This window comes from Heteronotia binoei, chromosome 19, assembly GCF_032191835.1.
Source record: "Heteronotia binoei isolate CCM8104 ecotype False Entrance Well chromosome 19, APGP_CSIRO_Hbin_v1, whole genome shotgun sequence".
Taxonomy (NCBI): Eukaryota; Metazoa; Chordata; class Lepidosauria; order Squamata; family Gekkonidae; genus Heteronotia; species Heteronotia binoei.
Window position 1 is genome coordinate 22,381,854 of NC_083241.1, and position 17,571 is coordinate 22,399,424.

At 42.7% G+C, this 17,571-nt stretch overlaps 1 protein-coding gene and 1 non-coding gene across 2 annotated transcripts; both read left to right on the plus strand.

Moving 5' to 3' along the window:
- The first annotated feature begins 1,301 nt into the window (after window positions 1-1,301).
- On the plus strand, window positions 1,302-17,147 carry BTBD1 (BTB domain containing 1). The gene is made up of 8 exons (XM_060259835.1): window positions 1,302-1,827; window positions 6,903-7,059; window positions 8,171-8,276; window positions 9,527-9,724; window positions 11,233-11,425; window positions 13,095-13,182; window positions 14,718-14,864; window positions 16,645-17,147. Exons 1-8 carry the CDS (start codon window positions 1,406-1,408, stop codon window positions 16,801-16,803), a joined length of 1,470 nt encoding a protein of 489 aa, XP_060115818.1. The 5' UTR covers window positions 1,302-1,405; the 3' UTR covers window positions 16,804-17,147.
- LOC132587997 (U6 spliceosomal RNA) lies at window positions 12,442-12,544 on the plus strand. The gene has a single exon (XR_009556484.1). It is a non-coding gene; the product is annotated as a U6 spliceosomal RNA (small nuclear RNA).
- Window positions 17,148-17,571: the final 424 nt, after the last annotated feature.

Sequence of the window (17,571 nt, forward strand, 5' to 3'; positions counted from 1 at the left end):
GGCTAACACCATCCAGAGGTGTAGAATGCTGCTGCAAAGCTGAGGCTTATAGTATCCACATAAGCCTTAGAAACTGTAAGCAAAGTCCACTTCTTAGAGCAGATGTGTGAGAGTCAAAACTCCAGGCACCCTGGCCATATGTATGAAAAGTAGGGGGCTTTCCTTACAAGAGAGACTACATCAGTACAAGATAATGCACCCAAAGCAGTATAATACATACAGCAAACAAATATTTACTATACCCAGTGATCTAGTCCATAATCCTGTTCCCTTTATAACAGCAGCACCTTCCTCAACCATTCTGTTACAACACAGCCGAGTTATCTTTATAATAAGCCTGTATGGGGTGCTACTCTACTCTGTACTCCTCCTATCAATAGAATCTCATAGCTTGAATATGGGAAACAAGAATAACGCACAGTCTGAACGTCTGGTAAACATAGACAGCCTAGGATAGCTTCAGATCTCAGAAACTAAACAGGGGCTACTCTGGCTAGAATTTGGATGGGAGACCTCCAAGGAATACCAGAGCCGTAATGCGGAGCCAGCCAATGGCAAACCACCTCTGGAATGTCTCTTGCCTTGAAAACCCTGCAGGGGTGTCAAACATGCAGTTCAGGGGCCGAATCAGGCTCCTGAAGGGCTCCTATTAGGCCCCCCAAGCAATTGGCTGTCATCTGCTTCTTTCTCTTGCTTCCTTGTGCATAACAGCTTGCTTTGCAAGGCTTGCTCAACTGCACAGGAGCTACAGAGCAAAACCTCTATTTTCTCCAGTGGTTGAGGCTCCTCCCTTGAGGAGGAAGGGGGGGGGAATAGCTTGCTTTGCCAGGCTCTCTCAATTGCACAGTAGAGATACTGAGCCAAGCCTCTCTTCCTTCTATTGACTGAGGCTCTTCCCCCCCCCCCCAGTCCCCTAGGAAAGGAAGGAAAGAGCCACAGCTTCCTTTGCCCGGTTCCCTGGATCCCATGGGATTAATGCAAAGAAAGCATCTTTAAGACCAATAAGTGCTAACGTTTTAAGCATGTTTTAAGTTTTAAATATATATATATATCTGTGTTCTTTATAAAATTTGTATCTCTGCTACCTAATCTTAAGTAGGTACACACATGGCTCGGCCCAACTCGACATTTGAGGGGTGCCACTCCTGCATTAGCCGCTATGAGCGTTGGGCGGGACGCGCCCAGCCCCACCAGGGACCATGCTTCAGCGAGACTCATCTTTGCTTTATCCTTTATGGCCCTTCCGTCTTTCCGTCTCCGTGTCTACTATTGCGCATGCGCAGAAGAAACGGAGGGCGGACTGCAAGAAAGTAATTGGTGCGGCGTGCGCAGGTGCGCGGTTAGCGATCCTCTGCCTGGAGTGCGCAAGCGCCGGCGGAGGAGTCCCGCTGAGGCGACTTCGGCGATGGCGGCCGCGGGCGGCCCTGAGGCGACGGCGGACTCTGAGGGGATCGCCGCCGCCGCCCCTGCTGTCTCCGCCGTTGCCGTGGCGGCCGCCGCCTCCTCGCCCCCGGCTGCCGTGGTGGTGCAGCGGGAGCCCGTGTACAACTGGCAGGCCACGAAACGGTCGCTGCGGGAGCGCTTCGCTTTCCTCTTCGCCAACGAGCTCCTCAGCGACGTGCGCTTCGTGGTGGGCAAAGGCGGCCCCAGGGCCGGGGGAGGAGGAGGCGGCCCCGGGCCCGGCCAGCAGCGGATCCCCGCTCACCGCTTCGTCCTGGCCGCCGGCAGCGCCGTCTTCGACGCCATGTTCAACGGCGGGATGGCCACCACCTCGGCTGAGATCGAGCTGCCCGACGTGGAGCCTGCCGCCTTCCTCGCCCTGCTTAGGTCTGTCCGTGGCGGCAGCAGGAGAAGCCAACTGGGGAGGCGGCGGCCCTGTTCCCACGTGACAGTGAACGCGCGTCTGAGGCTCTGTCTTTTTGGTGCTGGGAGGGCAACAGTGGGAGGCAGGCCTTGAATTCACAGGAGTGCAGCTCCTGAACCTTTCTGAGGGTTCCCCCTCCTCCTTCCCACCTACCTACTTTGCCATTGAATAGTGAGTGCAGCTGCATAACAATCCCTGGATGAGCTCCACCACCTGTTTTTCTACAAAACGACCCCTGCTGGGAGGGCCTCTGGTGGACCTCCTGGTGGCACTCCGGGGTTTTTTGGCCACTGTGTGACAGAATGTTGGACTGAATGGGCCATTGACCTGATCCAACATGGCTTCTCTTATGCTCTTATCCGTTTGTAAGAAAGCCGCAGCGCGCCTTCGCTTCACAAAGGAAACCAGGTTCTGGGTTAATGACAGTAACTTAATGTGGAGTTTAAATTATATGTTGAGCCAAACAAGAGTTGAGCATAGCCTGAGAATTGTTTTATGTGTATATAAAGAAACATTAAGAATATGTTGTGCATGCATGATATGTGTGATTACTGTAAACTGTGGTTAGGGCTAGTATGGGGTTGTGATTGAGAGCTGGAGGGGGTCAAACTAGGGTGTGTGAAAACAGGAGGGTTTTTTATTTCTTAAAGACTGGCACTGTTTTTTTAATTCCAGAACAAGAAACCAAGTGGGGGGATGGGGAAAGTTGTGGCTCAGTAGTAAAGCCTCTGCTTGGTATGCAGAAGATACCATGTTGAATGAATCCTGGGCATTTCCAGTGAAAAAAAGCCTCCAGCTGAGACCCTGGGGAACTGCTGAACATCTCAGTGGACAGTACTGACCTTGACAGATGAAGTGTTTGGCGTTCAGTATCTTTTATTAAGGCCAGCCAGCCTAATGTTTTTTAAAAAGCTATTACATTGATTCACTTACTTGTTCTAGATTTTGTGAGTCAGTATGGTTGTCTGCAACCTTTTCCCCACCAAACGTTTTATTCCTGTCTTAGTTTTCATTCTTTTCCTCAGATGTATTGAAGCATCAATTCATTAAGCAAATATCGTTTATACTAAGAGCTGTAGGCATTGGGGGAAAGATGGGCAATATTGCAGATCTTGCTGGAATAAAGTTCAATGGTTTCGGAAAATGCTACTGGACTATTTTATTTTGTTGCTACAACTTAACATCACTGCTGTTCTGGAATTATTGCTGCGGCTCTTTAAAAGACTGGCAGTCTTATTCCAGCATAGGCTTTTGTGGATCAGAGCCTCCTTTTTTAGCTCTGAGAAATAAATTGGGGGCTACTTAAGAAAATTTCAGCTTTTGTGGGCTTGTGTTCAGTTCTTCAAGTGCAGTGTATTGGATCCTGACTAGGCACAGTAGTGATCCACTCATTGCAGCTGAAGAAATGGGCTCTAGTCTGTGAAATTTAGAGTAGAAATAACATTGTGTTCATTTCTACAATTTTGTGTGTAAGAAGAAAATTAGTAAGTAATTTTTTCTGCTGTGCTAGTTTTCTCGCATGGACGTGCGATTTTATAAAAGATCAGGTGATCAGGTTAAAAAGAAATTTCCTTACATGCAATTTAAATTGCAGTTAAAAATGTCCTCTGAGGATTTCAGAGAAATAGCCATATAAGTTTGTTGTGGCAAAAATTAACAGGGGATATAGTGACATTTTAAGGCTGGCGGAATTTTATACCTGCATAAGCTTTAGTGAACTAAAGTCCATTTCCTTCAGATGCAATGGATGAATCTTGGCTTTGCATTCATTCTTGGTCAGAGGTTTTGGGCGGGGGATCATCTACCTGACAAGAACTGAGAATTAAGGTAGTCACAGTGAGATAACTATTCTAACGAAACTGGGGATTTTCCACTCATGGCAGGGATTAACTATTTTAGCCTAACTAGTGAGGGGTCTCCATTTCTTCCTGATTAAATTTGAATTTTGCATACATAGAAAGCTAGCACAGCAGGCTAGAAAGTTCTACTTCCTTGCCTTTGCTTGCCGTGCTGGTTTTCGATTTTTAAGAATTTTTTCTACATGGGGTGCACTCCTAAATGCTATTGTACCATCTCAGGTACTTCTGCACATTTCTGCATTTGTGAACTAGACTTTCTCCTCACCTACATCACAGGGTCCTTGGGAGAGTGATCTTTCCCATGGTGAACATATAATGCTGTTGGACCAGAAAAGGGCAAGGTGCAAAGTAAAATAGTAGCAATCAACATATATATTTCCCTTTGCCAGTTGGTTCTGATGTAGCTCTGTTTCCTTTGTAAGAATGCCATCCCAATCAAATCTGGTAACAGCTGAGGTAACCATTTTATAACAGTTGAGGTTTCAAATTAACAGCTGAACTTGAAGTGGCTCACATAAATCAAGAGACACAGGCATCTGCCCTCATGTTTTGTAAACTAAAAAGATAAACTGGAGAAAACAAGTGGAATGGAGGGAGAGAGCGAGAGGAAGCAGATCCCTCTGACAGTGGCAGCATTTATATCCAGTTGGTGTGTTCCTGAGAGGGAGGGGAGGCAACCTCCTGATGATCCTCAGAAATCTAGCTGGTAGCAGGAACCAGAATGTCCTTATTAGGCAACTGACATTGGAGCAGCATTTTCTGTTGGCAGTTGGGAGACCCTGCTCTTTTTTAACTGTTCATTTTCTGGCCAATCTCTGTGGCCAGGCTTTTCTTCCTGGGAAGGGCAGGTGCAGCCTTCCAGTCACCAATTAGTACATGTGCACTGTTCTGGTGTTCCTTAAGATAACCCTTTAGGGTAGCTCAGTATTAATGTTATCATCTTTGTATTGTGGGGAGAGCAATGGCTAAATGAGGCTGGCTTTCCTGAGGCCATGGCTGAGTAGAGACTTGAACTAGGCATTTCCTGGCTTATGCTTTGAGCAGCTGGGCTACACTGTAAATAGTGATCTTCAAGCCATTTGTTAACAGAGTGATTTGGTGCATTTGGAATAGGGTCATTGACTTATGTTTGGGAGAATGTAATCTTAGAATTCAAGGCAGTAGTTCTCAGGCTCTGAGTCAGGACCCAAAAGTAGGTTGCAGCTCTCTGGCAGGATGGGGCTGAGAACAGGGTGAGCTGAGAGAGTCGGGTTCTGAGAGGCTGGTTGGCAAATTTGGGTATGTCTCTGCATGAGGTGTGAAATGGCCATGAAGTAAATCTGTTGCTCAGAAATGGTATATATTTATGAATGCTAAGCATGAAAAATAGAATGTGAACTTGTTTGGTGTTAACAGATCTGTTATTCTTGCATTTTATATTGGGGGAGTAGCGTGGAATTCTTTTGCAAGAGGATCATGAGCAGTACAGTTTGCTTTGACAGGGTCCCACTTCAAAATGTTTGATAACATTAGCTTAAGGTGCAAATCAAAGAAGACTGGATTACTTGATTCTGTGTTATTTTATGCTTGTCGCTCCGTGGGTGTACAGTGACGTGAATCTATACATTTTTCCTTTACATGGACTGTCTCTCTTGTTAGAAGCCTTGCCCTGTGTACTGTCCATGTTTCCCCTTCTTGCCATTTGTAGGTCTGTGCATCATATGTTGCTATGGTAGCCTTAAACAGTTTCCTCTTGTAAAACATGTGACAGTAGCCAAGTCTTGTGGCTAAAGCATTTTGAAGGACAGTGTTCTAGTTCTAACCAGGGACTTGGTTAGCCCAACAAGAAGGCTGTCATGAGAACATTCTGATCTGAACACTTCATTGAATTCAGGGCTGCTCCAACAGTACCGTGTTCATCAGTTCCTTCAGCATGGAGTCCCTGTGTTCCTCTGTTGACAGTGAGAACTGTAGACCCTCTGATCTGAGTATTAAAGGCAGTGTGAAATGGACCAGGTATGAAAAAGTAACTGGATCAGTTACATTCCCAAAGGTGGTTCCTGACCTTTTAAGTGGGAGAACGCTGCTGAGCATTTTGCAAGGACTCAGCCTGTTTGTTAATATCTCTCTGCTGTAACCTTTGAACTAGCAGTTGCTCAGCAAATCCAAAGGTACTAGGCTCTTGGGAGACTTGCAGTCCAGTTCTTTATATATTTGGAGAAAAGCCCCACGGGGTCAGTGGAGCCTATTTAGAAGTAAACATGCAGAAAGGTTGCAGCCTTAATTGCTAACAAATATGGCTGGCAATAAATTTAGGTTGGGCTTATTCTTTCTGCCAAAGTTTGAGAAACGGCCTGATGCCCAGCAGACTGTGAACAAATTTAAATGAAGTGAAGAAAACTATGCAGTGATTATGAGTATGCAGTGGATTAGGGAGGAAAAGGCTGGACAGTAAAAAAAATGATATCCCCTTTAGAAGAGGGTGATGTGATGTGATGTGAAATAAGACGAAGATTCAGGATCTCAAAGAATTGTTGGTTGTTTAAAAAACTTTTGCTACACACAACTCTCACTTTAAGACTGCTTAAAATACTATAGGGCTGGATCAAGACTAAATTGGCAGTTTCTGGGAATTCCCCCCTTACCACCACAGATCCCCACTGCCAAGTATTCTTGCTCAGGGTCTCCCCTGCTCCCAAGCACTATTTTGTATAGGGAAGGGGAAGCAGGACAGTTTCATTCTGCCACTGGAAAATTTATTTGAGATTCAACCCATAAAATGAATGTTGTGACAGGAGAGGGAGTTCTCGTGTCAGAGCAAACAAAGTAGGCTTGGGGGTTGTTCAGTTTTGGCTTGGGTCTATAATACATGTTTAGTCCACTCGTTTATGGCTAGGAGATTTGCATGTTCTTAGAACAATACTAGGACTGACATGGTAATTGGAATTCTGTGCTCTAGATCAAAAACTACAGAGCAAATTAAAAATAGTAGATTTAACTTCCACCTTATACCTGCTTCATCCATTCAGTAAAACAAAGGATTCTTTGTCTTGAATAACTGGAAATTTTATCTAAATTGAGAGGTAGCAAACTCACTTTGTAAGATCATATATGGCTTAGTTTTTATTGTTCATGCCTGTTCAATTACAGACAGCTTACCTATCTTGGATGTTCTTCTTAACTTTCATTTTGATTTCTAGGTTTTTGTATTCAGATGAAGTTCAGATTGGGCCAGAAACCGTTATGACCACACTCTACACAGCCAAGAAGTATGCTGTCCCAGCCTTGGAAGCTCATTGTGTAGAATTTCTCACGAAGCACCTTCGGGCAGATAATGCTTTTATGTTGCTAACTCAGGTAATTGTTTTAATTTGTGACTTGTTATAGATGCTGCTCTGTATTTAATGAACTAATTAGGAGTGTTATATTAACTACCTAGCTGCAGGGGCTTGTGTAGCATATAGAAAAACATCTGTAGCACAGGAGTTCTAGTTGTTGCAAGCACAAATGGAAGCAGAACATAGAAAGCTGGACACAACTGCCTGTTTGTCTTGTACAGAAGACATCAGTCTAGGGAACTATCTTAGGAAAAATAGACTATTAAAACATTTGTCTACTTCTCTGAGATCACTGCTACTGGAAAGTTTAAGGATATCTCTAGGTGCCTTTCAGACACGGTCATGGAATATTTATTCATTATCAAGGGGAAAAAAATGCATCAATATGTTTTCTTGGAAAATGCATCATGAGTCAGTCAGCACTTTTTAATTACCATATTTTAGTAAGTTGTAGTTGTAGAAATGTGACACTAAAATTGATCTGGCAAGAAAAGATCTGGCAAGTTATAGGCAAAGACTTTTGGAGTATCTAATTCTAATATTTAAAAAACTGAATTCTGCTGCTTTTGTAGAAATCTTAGCAACCTGTAATTTATGAGGTTTAGCATAACATTCTGCCTTACTTTGAGTTCTTTTGAACTGACTCCTTCAGCTTGATGCCACCTGAAAGTAGTTGCCTTTTTATGCTCCTATGAGCTAAGTGCAGTTAAGGGACTGGATGCAGACCATGTGGTTGTGCATTGGTAGCAGATTCTCCCTCCCCTTCTGCTGTAACTATGGATAAATGCTTTTCAGTGGCACCAACATTAACAGCAGTTAAGATAATGTAAGAAACTTCTTGAAAGAAGGGTTTGAAACCAGTTTGGAATCTTGGTTTCAAATCTTGATTAAATGTTAGCTGTAGATAGGATGGGGGGTGTTTTCCAGAACACAGCAGCTAATTCTGGAGGAGAGTGACTGGGGGGCCTGCATTCATAATATATCTCGGTATGGAAGAAGTTGTAAAGGAAGTGAACTGGATCTGGGTTTCAGTTGAAAACCTCATCTCCATTACTTTGCTTTGCACAAGACAGAATTTGCACAGTAACACTAACCATTTGCACAGTAACTCTAACCATATCTTTGTGTAGGCTCGTTTATTCGATGAGCCACAGTTGGCCAGCCTCTGTCTTGATACAATCGACAAAAGTACAATGGATGCAATAAGCGCAGAAGGTTTCACAGATATTGACATAGGTAAGTCACCCTCTAACAGCTGAATATGAACGTTGAGGGAGCACCCACTGGTTGCTTTTTTAATGTTGGTTGTTTGATTGTCCTTCTAGCCTCTACCATACCCACATTTGTGAGTGTCTGCCACACTGTCAGGGTTAGGCAGGGCCAACACATCCTCCAGAGTCCCTCTTGGAGACCTCAGCAGGCCTCAGACTAGAGAGGGAAGGGGTTAACAGCACACTAGGTCTTCCTACTCTTTTTTCTGTTCTCCCCTGTAGCCAGTTAAGTAGCAGGAGGGCTAATCTGGTCTCCCTGGGGTATGCCCAGCACTTCCTCTTCCTGCCTCCCTGAGGGTTGCGCAACCCTCAAATTGTTTGGCAGGAGCTATTATTAATCAGGTGCAACTGAACCAGGTGGTCCTTCAGCCTTGCCATCCACCTCCTTTAAATGACCGTTCCCCTTCCCACTAGCCAGCTAGTGCTGGCACATTAGGGCTTAGGGCCACCCACATGGCTGTTCCTCTTGTGCCTGCTGCTGGTTGGGCATGGCACTGGCATGTTGGGCAGGCCCGGCTTCAACAAGTCCACCACATGGAAAGGAGACTGCCCTCCTGTATCAGCTGACACAGATGGGGCCAAATTCTGCTTTATGCAGCCCATTGCCAGGTAGGCCCTCTCTTCTTCATGTAAGACAATTTTGCATTTTCTGATAAGCTGTGGAACACATAAAAGAAGAAAAAGAAGATATTGGATTTATATCCCGCCCTCCACTCCAAAGAGTCTTAGAGTGGCTCACAATCTCCTTTACCTTCCTCCCCCACAACAGACACCCTGTGAGATGGGTGGGGCTGTAAGGGGCTCTCACAGCAGCTGCCCTTTCAAGGACAACCTCTGCCAGAGTTATGGCTGACCCAAGGCCATGCTAGCAGGTGCAAGTGGAGGAGTGGGGAATCAAACCCGGTTCTCCCAGATAAGAGTCCGCACACTTAACCACTACACCAAACTGGCTCTTCAGAAAGAAACATGTACACTACTAAAATAGTTTTGAACGTCAATAAATTATTTTATTAAAGTGTTTAAGCAGCCGCCAGGCAAACATTTCTAGAGATGCTCTAAGCTGATCCTGCATTAACAGGGAGTTGGACTAGGCAGCCTGTATGGCCCCTTCCAACTCTGTGATTCTATTATTTATTTCTCAAAAAAAAACACCAAGTAATTTTTAAATAATTTTTTCTATATCTGCAGTTAACTTGGTGATTTCCCCCCCCACAGACACTTTATGTGCAGTTTTGGAAAGAGACACACTCAGTATTCGGGAGAGTAGACTTTTTGGAGCTGTTGTTCGCTGGGCTGAAGCAGAATGTCAAAGACAACAGTTACCTGTCACCTCTGCAAATAAGCAGAAAGTGCTTGGCAAAGCCCTCTCCTTAATCCGTTTTCCACTGATGACTATTGAAGAGTTTGCAGCAGGTAATGTTATAGTTCATTTCACTGTTGGGGAAGAGGGGAAAGCTGATGTGTCTTAGCATGTGATGCCACAAGCGTCTTAAAGCTCCAGTCCTGTGTGCATGTGCTAGAGTGGCATTTCTGTGTTTGGCAACATGTTTGCATGGGGAGTTTAAAAAGCAAAGAAGAATTACAGAATACTTGTGTGAGCTGTAATGATTTCTAAAGGAGCTTTGCTTTGTGGCAGTCCAGTGAGGCCCTTGGCAAGCTTGAGCCTAAACATGTAGTCATAAATCTGATTAACTTTCCTAGAACGTGCTTCCAAGTAAGTGTTCATAAGATAGCAGTCCTACTATCAGCTTTTTGTTCAACAGAACATGTTTGGCTGTACTTTGAACCCATTCCCACCCATTCTTCTCTCTAATAAATTGCATTATCTTTTTCCTCTTAAGTCTGCTTTCAAAAAAGAGAGAAGGGTTTCTTGGTTGATTAATTGCTGAGAAGATGTGTGTAATACATCCTGTGACAGCAATTTGAAATCATGTCTTGCTAAAGACTTTCCAGTTGAGGCTATGAACTATTATTTGTAGAGTTGATTATTTAACATGGTAAAATAACAATGTCCTGGGTTCAACACAAGGTAAGAAATGAAAGTCAGCAACAGTGCTTGGAATGTTTGGTTTGGATACAAAGAATGCTGAAGATATTAAAGTGTGTCTTTCATAAAACTTGAATTTTTATTACACTTTTTGTAGCGTTATTTTATGTTCCATATGCAATACATTCTGAAAACCATACTCAGAATTAATCTACAGATCTCAGCTAGTGTTAGCTTTTTAATAGCTTATGCTAAGTGAAAATGGTACTCCACCACAGTAAACAGTTTTGTGGCTGGGACACAAACCAGTGGAACCAGAGTAATGCAATTAGAGCTTGTTAATCCCACTGACAATTTGCAGAATGCATACATATTACTTATAGAGCACTTACTGAGGAAAATTGTTCATCTGCTGCTACCTGTGTTGTCTTTTAGATGCCAGGTCAAAACATTTATCTTTACTCAAGCTTATGGCCTAGCCTGTGATCTCTTTTAAGGATTATGATTTTATGTAGCTGAATGTTGTTTTTAATGCTGCTTTGGCTCTACTGTTTGCTGTCTTACTGCTGATTTTTGTTTTGTTTACTTTGTGAGCTGCCTTGAGACAATAAAACATTAGTTGCTAAATGAAAACTAACAAACAGTTCTCAGGCCTAACTCACATGGTCTGTGTAAGCAAGTCCATTTATCCAAGATTTTGTGGATAATTTGGCAAGTTTTGGTCTAGCTGAAGAGGGCAATCAAACCTGTTTTATCCCAGGAGCATTGCAGTTCATTGTTCAAGCAGCATTTATCCAGAATTCACGTATTTTTCTACTGTGTTTAAGTATGTGTGCATGCAGATGAGTGGGTGTTTGGTTTTTGCTCTTCCTTATATTTTACAGTTTGCATCCTAGAATAGGACATCAGCTGAATGCCATTGCCTCTTTTCCAGGTCCTGCTCAATCTGGAATTTTGTCAGATCGACAAGTAGTAAATCTCTTTCTGCATTTTACAGTCAACCCTAAACCTAGAGTTGACTATATTGACCGGCCAAGATGCTGCCTTAGAGGAAAGGAATGTAGCATCAATAGATTCCAGCAAGTGGAAAGTCGCTGGGGTTACAGTGGAACAAGTGACCGCATCAGGTATTTGATCACCCTTTTCCAGGGAAATTATATTAGCTGCCTGTCACAGTTGTGCCTGGGAGAAAATCCTTTCAGGATTATTGTTTGCTGGATAGTTTGGTGGATGGCAATGGAAGGTGTCAGTGCACTGGCAAGCTGTGAGGGTTTTCATCTAACATCTAGGATGTAGTGGAGTAGAGCATAAATTGGTTTTTTAAAGGAAATCAAGACATCAATCTCTCTTGCCCTCTCAATTCCTTATGAAAGTTTTAATTAATTTTTGAGAAGAAAGGGCAAACAGCTGGCATAAGGAGTGGATTCCAGGGAGGGAGTGCCACTGCTGAGATAAGTCATGCTCTTTGTCTCTGTCTGACTGAATTTAGACATAAAGTGGATTTGAAGCAAGGCTTCCTGGAACACCCTTCTGTGTGGTAAAACTTGTTAGGATGAAAGCGGTTGTCTTGTTAAATTGGGCCTCCCTTTAAAATAGTTTGGCAAAAAGTATCTGTTCAGGCCTGTTGAGAAGCTGATATTTACATACTCGTAAACCTGCATCTAGAAAGCAGTTTTAGGAATTCAGGGATTTCAGTTCTTCAGGAATCCTTAGACCAGAGTAAAAAGAGAAAAAGTAAAAAGTGGGAATCTGTGTTTGGGTTGTCCATCACTTTAAACTTGTATAAATAGCAGTGGGTAGGTGTATCCAATTTAAAGCAGGGCTACAATGCTGGGGTGGTGGTGAACGTTTTTTGCACTGTCCTGGACCCTTTTCCTGATCATAACCTAGCTGGTTGTCCCAATAAGGAAAACATGAATAAATGTACATTCTCCCTGCCAGACCAAATAGTATCAGCAGGGACAGATGACATTCCATAATTAAGAAGGATACATTTTACACATCTATTGCCAATTCTGATATATTTCTTTGTTTATTTCACTGTTTTCCACTGGAATTATACCTAAACATTTATTTATTTATCTATTTATTTTATTCAATCTGTTAGGCTGCCCATTCCCTGGGCTCAGGGCAGCTTACAGCAATTTGATAAAATACACATATACTAAAATTGGAATGATGCAGAGAAGATTAGCATGGCCCTGTGCAAGGATGACATGCAAATTTGTGAAATACAATATATAATATTAAAATACATTAAAACAATCTGTCAAAGCAATACTAACAGTACTGTATCCTATCCAAGATGACATATAATCTCAGTGATGACCTTATAAACTTATCTTATTGTTTCTATTTGCATCTGTTAAAACATTTTATTATATCGTATGCTAATTTGCTGTTTAGCCTTTGCCTTATACATATGGACTGGTAAGTTTCATTTCAGTTTGTCTGAGGAAGCATGTGTGCACACAAAAGCTCATACATTGAATAAAACTTTGTTCGTCTTAAAGGTGCCACGGGCCTCAAACTTTGTTCTAGCTTCTCCAGAGGTGTGATTTACATTGTGCTAAAAGGGCAGTGGGGAAGTTACCCCGCCCTGCCCATTCCAGCTGAGTGCCATGGCCCGAGCTAAATCAGTCTCTCTCCCCCCCCCCCAGGGGGGGGGCCCTGCTATTAAACTTTTTAGAGAGGAAATCTAATCAGAGCTCTAGTGTTTTGGTGAAGCAGGTAAATCACTAATATTTTATGCTTGCATTTGAAATCTGTTGACCTCTTGTCTCTTTTTTTGAAAAGGTTCACAGTCAATAGAAGAATCTCCATAGTGGGATTTGGATTATATGGATCAATTCATGGACCCACAGACTATCAAGTTAATATTCAGGTATTATAGTTTTTCAGTACTATAGGGAGTCATGTATTACAATAAATCTAAAAGGTGCAATAATTACAAAATCTAAAAGGTTCAGTAGGATATGTTCCACTAGCAGTCATTCCTCAAATTAGTGAGGAAATTTTTGAATTATCCATATTAGGCTCGATGTTCAGCACAAAATAATTGGAGGCAAGGTGAGGGATTCTCCTTCATGAGGATAGGTGGGTGGGCTTAACATGAAGCTTGATGAATAATAGGAGACCTCAGAACCTTGTTGACACTTTTAGTTGACCTTTATAACAGCTATATAGACAGCTTGGGGGTTTGCTAATTTAAATGGGATTGGCCAGGGAGGTTCTATTTAGGATGGAAGGGATGCTGGAACAAAGATTCCTTAATGGTAACCCCAAGGAACAAGTTTCCCACTCCAATTTGCTAATCCATAGTCCTGAAGATGTGTGAAAAAGGCTTCCAGAAAAAAATGCCATTCACAGTGTAGGATACTCCTAGACAACAATGACTACCACGATATTTGAGATACTTGCTTCAACCAAAAAGTATACTTTGCTTAAAGTGGGATGCTTAAAGTTAAGTTCTAGAAAACTAAAAATTTGAGATTGTGTTGAAAGTGCTACCAGCTGCCCTTAAGTACACACATGAAGCTGTCAGTCCATTGAGGTCAGCTTGACTGACAGCAGTTCTCAGTGGTTTCAAGTAGAGGTCTTTCACATCACCTTCTGCCTGATATTAAACCTGGAACCTTCTGCATACAAAGGAGGGTCTTTTCCATGGAGCCACAGCCCTTCCCCAGTATTTCCCTTTTGTGGTAAAGTAACAGGAAAATGTCTAAGGTACCAGGGAGAGAAGTTTAAGGCAGACGACCTCATATGATTAAAAAATACACAGTTATTAGTTGTTTTCCCCTCTCTTTATTTGGAACAGTTTCACCCCCTCCTCGTTTCCTCATTAAAAGGCAGAGGGATAGGCTTTCTCTGCCTGTAGAGCGGCTGCCAGTTAGAATGCACAATGCCAATGGACAAGTAGTCAGCTCAGAAGGCAGCTTCATATGTTGTATTTCTGGACTATAAGTATGTGGTGTCAAAACAGCTCTGCATTTCAAGCATGTTGGTCTATGATCTGGTATGAGGTACTTAATACAAAAAAATCATGCTGCTTGAGCATGAGGTACTACATTCATAACAAGGTGTCAGTTAAAGCCCTCATTTCTACATGGGTCAGTAATGACTCGGTGCTCTGCCTATACCTTTTTCCCTACATGGTGGGTGGTGAAAGCCTCATAGTTTGGGACCAGTTTGCATCAGGATCTGGGGGAGCCAAATGGAATGCAAAGGCATAGAGGAAGGGAAGAAATATGTATGCTGCCCTGTGCTCTTTGGAGAGGAGGAGGAGAGTTAAAGTGCAGTCTTCAGAAATAACAACCAAAAACCCAAATGAACCCAGTGGTCAGTCCTTTGTGATAAAACATGTGGAAAGCAGTTAAAGAAAAATCACAAACTTCTTGTTTTGCCTGTCTCTCAATACAGATAATTGAATATGAGAAAAACCAGACGCTTGGGCAAAATGACACCGGATTTAGCTGCGATGGAACTGCCAGTACTTTCAGAGTTATGTTCAAAGAACCAATAGAGATTCTACCAACAGTATGCTACACTGCCTGTGCAACTCTGAAAGTAAGATTGTACTTTCTTTTTGCTGTTCTTTTTTCCCAGTTGGGCAACTACATTTATTTAAACTACGTATTTGTAACCACTCATACTGTTTCTATTTATTTACAAAATTTCCCCATCCTTCTGCCCTTTCAAGGGCTGTCAAGGCAGCTAATAATGTAAAAATACATAATAAACACTGTAAAACCATTGAAATAATCCCCCCAACATGCCTCATGAAACAGCTTTTGAAAGAATTTTTTTAAAGTTCACATGCACACAAAACATCAAACATTGGTTAGAAAGGAGGAATCCTTGAGGGAATGCCAGCTGGAACAAAGACATCTTCATCTGCTGGTGGGTGATGTCAGGAGAAGGGAATTATTTTCTTCAATTTACATCCTGCCCTCCCCACAAGCAAGCTCAGGGTGGGTTACAAGGTCACACAAAAATATTGTGACAGTAAGCAAAATATAAAATCTTGAGAGTTTAAAATGTAGTACCAGAAAACCAGGGTGAAAGTTGCCTCAGTAGCGATGCTTGGATGGAGATTTTTGAGTAGTGTTGTTGAGTATCAAGCCATTAACCACAAGGCCAGGGCTGTCAGCAGGCTATTAGTGCCCACTGCCTCCACTGACAGCCCGAACACACAAATCTCCCTGGGGAGAGAGTTTCAGAGCTTTGATGCTTTGATCAATAAGGCCCCTCACCCAGGTTGCCACCTGCCTAATCTGAGAAGGTAGGGGGGGGGGGCTGAAGCAGGGCCTCCAAAGTTGACTGTAATGGGCGATACCTTAAATTTCAGGTCAGACCTTCTGCCCACTAGTAGCACTTCTGTCTTGTTGGGAATCAAGCTTCAGTTTATTAGCCTGCATCCACTCCAAAACTGGTTTCAGGGTTTTTGCAGCTTCCCTGGGGTCAGCTGGAAGTGCAAGATAGAGTTGAGCATCATCCGCGTATCAGTAACCGCCCAGTTCTTCAGAACTGGAGGCACCAAAGCCTGTTTCAAGGATGGGGCAACCACCCTCTCTTTTGCGGAAGCAGTAACTGCTTCTTGATCCCTGTCGGCCAGCCCTCTCCCAGAAGATTTAAGTAACCAGGAAGGGCAAGAGTCATACAAGCTCAGGGTGGGCCTCAAATGTCCAGGGATCCTGTCCATATCCTCAGATTGAATAAACTGAAAAGTATCCCATACAATTGGACAAGTCAGCATCCTGTCACTCAGACCCAGAGTCCAAGTCGGAACTCATGCAAGTGATTTTATCTGCAAAGTGCTCAACAAAATGATCCCCTGAGCAGTCTACCTCCTCCTGCGGGCCAGATCCCAACAGGCCTTTGACTGCTCAGAACATCTCCACTGGCCTACACTGAGCAGGCGCAATGGTGGCAGAAAAGTGTTATTCCTTTGCCACCATCACTGCCATAGAGTATGCTTTAAAACAAGCTTCTACCCATGTCCTATTGGATTTGGCCTACGTCTTCCTCCACTGTTTCTCTGTCTCCCTTGTCGTTTTATCACCCTCAGCGCCTCATTCTACCAAGGGGCTATGTGGGCAGTGCCTGGAAGTGTCAACTGCTGGGGTCATTTTCACATGCCAGAGGTCAACCAGGGCACTGACAAGAGCATTACCCTTCTCAACAGGAAAATCTCTTGGGAGCCATCAGAAAGTCGTTTGGATCCATCTTTCTCTGGGGGGCAGAGTCTTTGTTGTCTACTAATCCTTTGATGCCAAGCTAGAGAGCCCTATAACAAACACTAGCTAACTTTAGTACAGGAGAAAGTAATTTTTTTTCTTCCATTTAGGGCCCTGATTCTCACTATGGCACGAAGGGACTGAAGAAAGTAATCCATGAGTCTCCCACTTCAAGCAAGACTTGTTTTTTCTTCTTTAGTTCACCAGGTAATAACAATGGTACCTCAATAGAAGATGGACAAATACCAGAAATCATTTTTTATACGTAACTTAGACAACCAAGAGGAAGCAGCTTGCATTGGAAAAGGACAATTGGGAGATGTGGAATACTGTGAAACTGTAAATAATCTCAAATATATGGAAGTATTGTACATGACAAGCACTAAACTAGTATTTACTACTTCCAGTGGCAGTATATGCAGTTGAATTCTTCTCAAACTAAAATATTCCTACATGTACATAAATATTTAACTTTATCTCCCTAACATGCTATTACCCATAACCTGGAAACTGAAGCAGCGTGTTTGTATTTTTTTCCCTGTATTATACTTGTTATGATCTCTGTGGATGATGTGACTGTATTTCTGCACAATACAACATACAACATACTCAACTAACCTTGCATTGTTTAAATTTGAGTCATACATGAAAGTAGAAGTATGACTAATATCGCATCTGTTTTTTTAATCATTACACTGTACATAACCGGGGGGTGGGGTTGCTGTGTAGAAAAATTGGTATTATACCAGCCAGTTGTAAGAATTTATTCTTAAGATATAAAGTGAAGATTGGAAGATAGTTTGTGTAGGTCTGGATGCTTTACTTAACACTCAGACACTTCAAATTTACATATACAAGGTCATATGCAATATCAGAGGTGTCAAACTCATTTGCTACAAGGGCCAAATCTGACATAAATGAGACTTTGCTGCGCGGGGCCATGTGCGTACCTATTCAAGATTAGGTAGCAGAGAGATAAACTTTATAATGGACTCAGACAAACACAAATATTTAAAAAAAATAAAATAAAACATGCT

Coding starts and splice junctions, on each gene's coding strand:
- BTBD1 (XM_060259835.1), top strand. CDS start 1,406: ATGGCGGCCGCGGGCGGCCCTGAGGCGACGGCGGACTCTGAGGGGATC. Junction 7,060..8,170: donor CTTTTATGTTGCTAACTCAG/GTAATTGTTTTA, acceptor ATCTTTGTGTAG/GCTCGTTTATTCGATGAGCC. Junction 11,426..13,094: donor GGAACAAGTGACCGCATCAG/GTATTTGATCAC, acceptor TTTTTTGAAAAG/GTTCACAGTCAATAGAAGAA.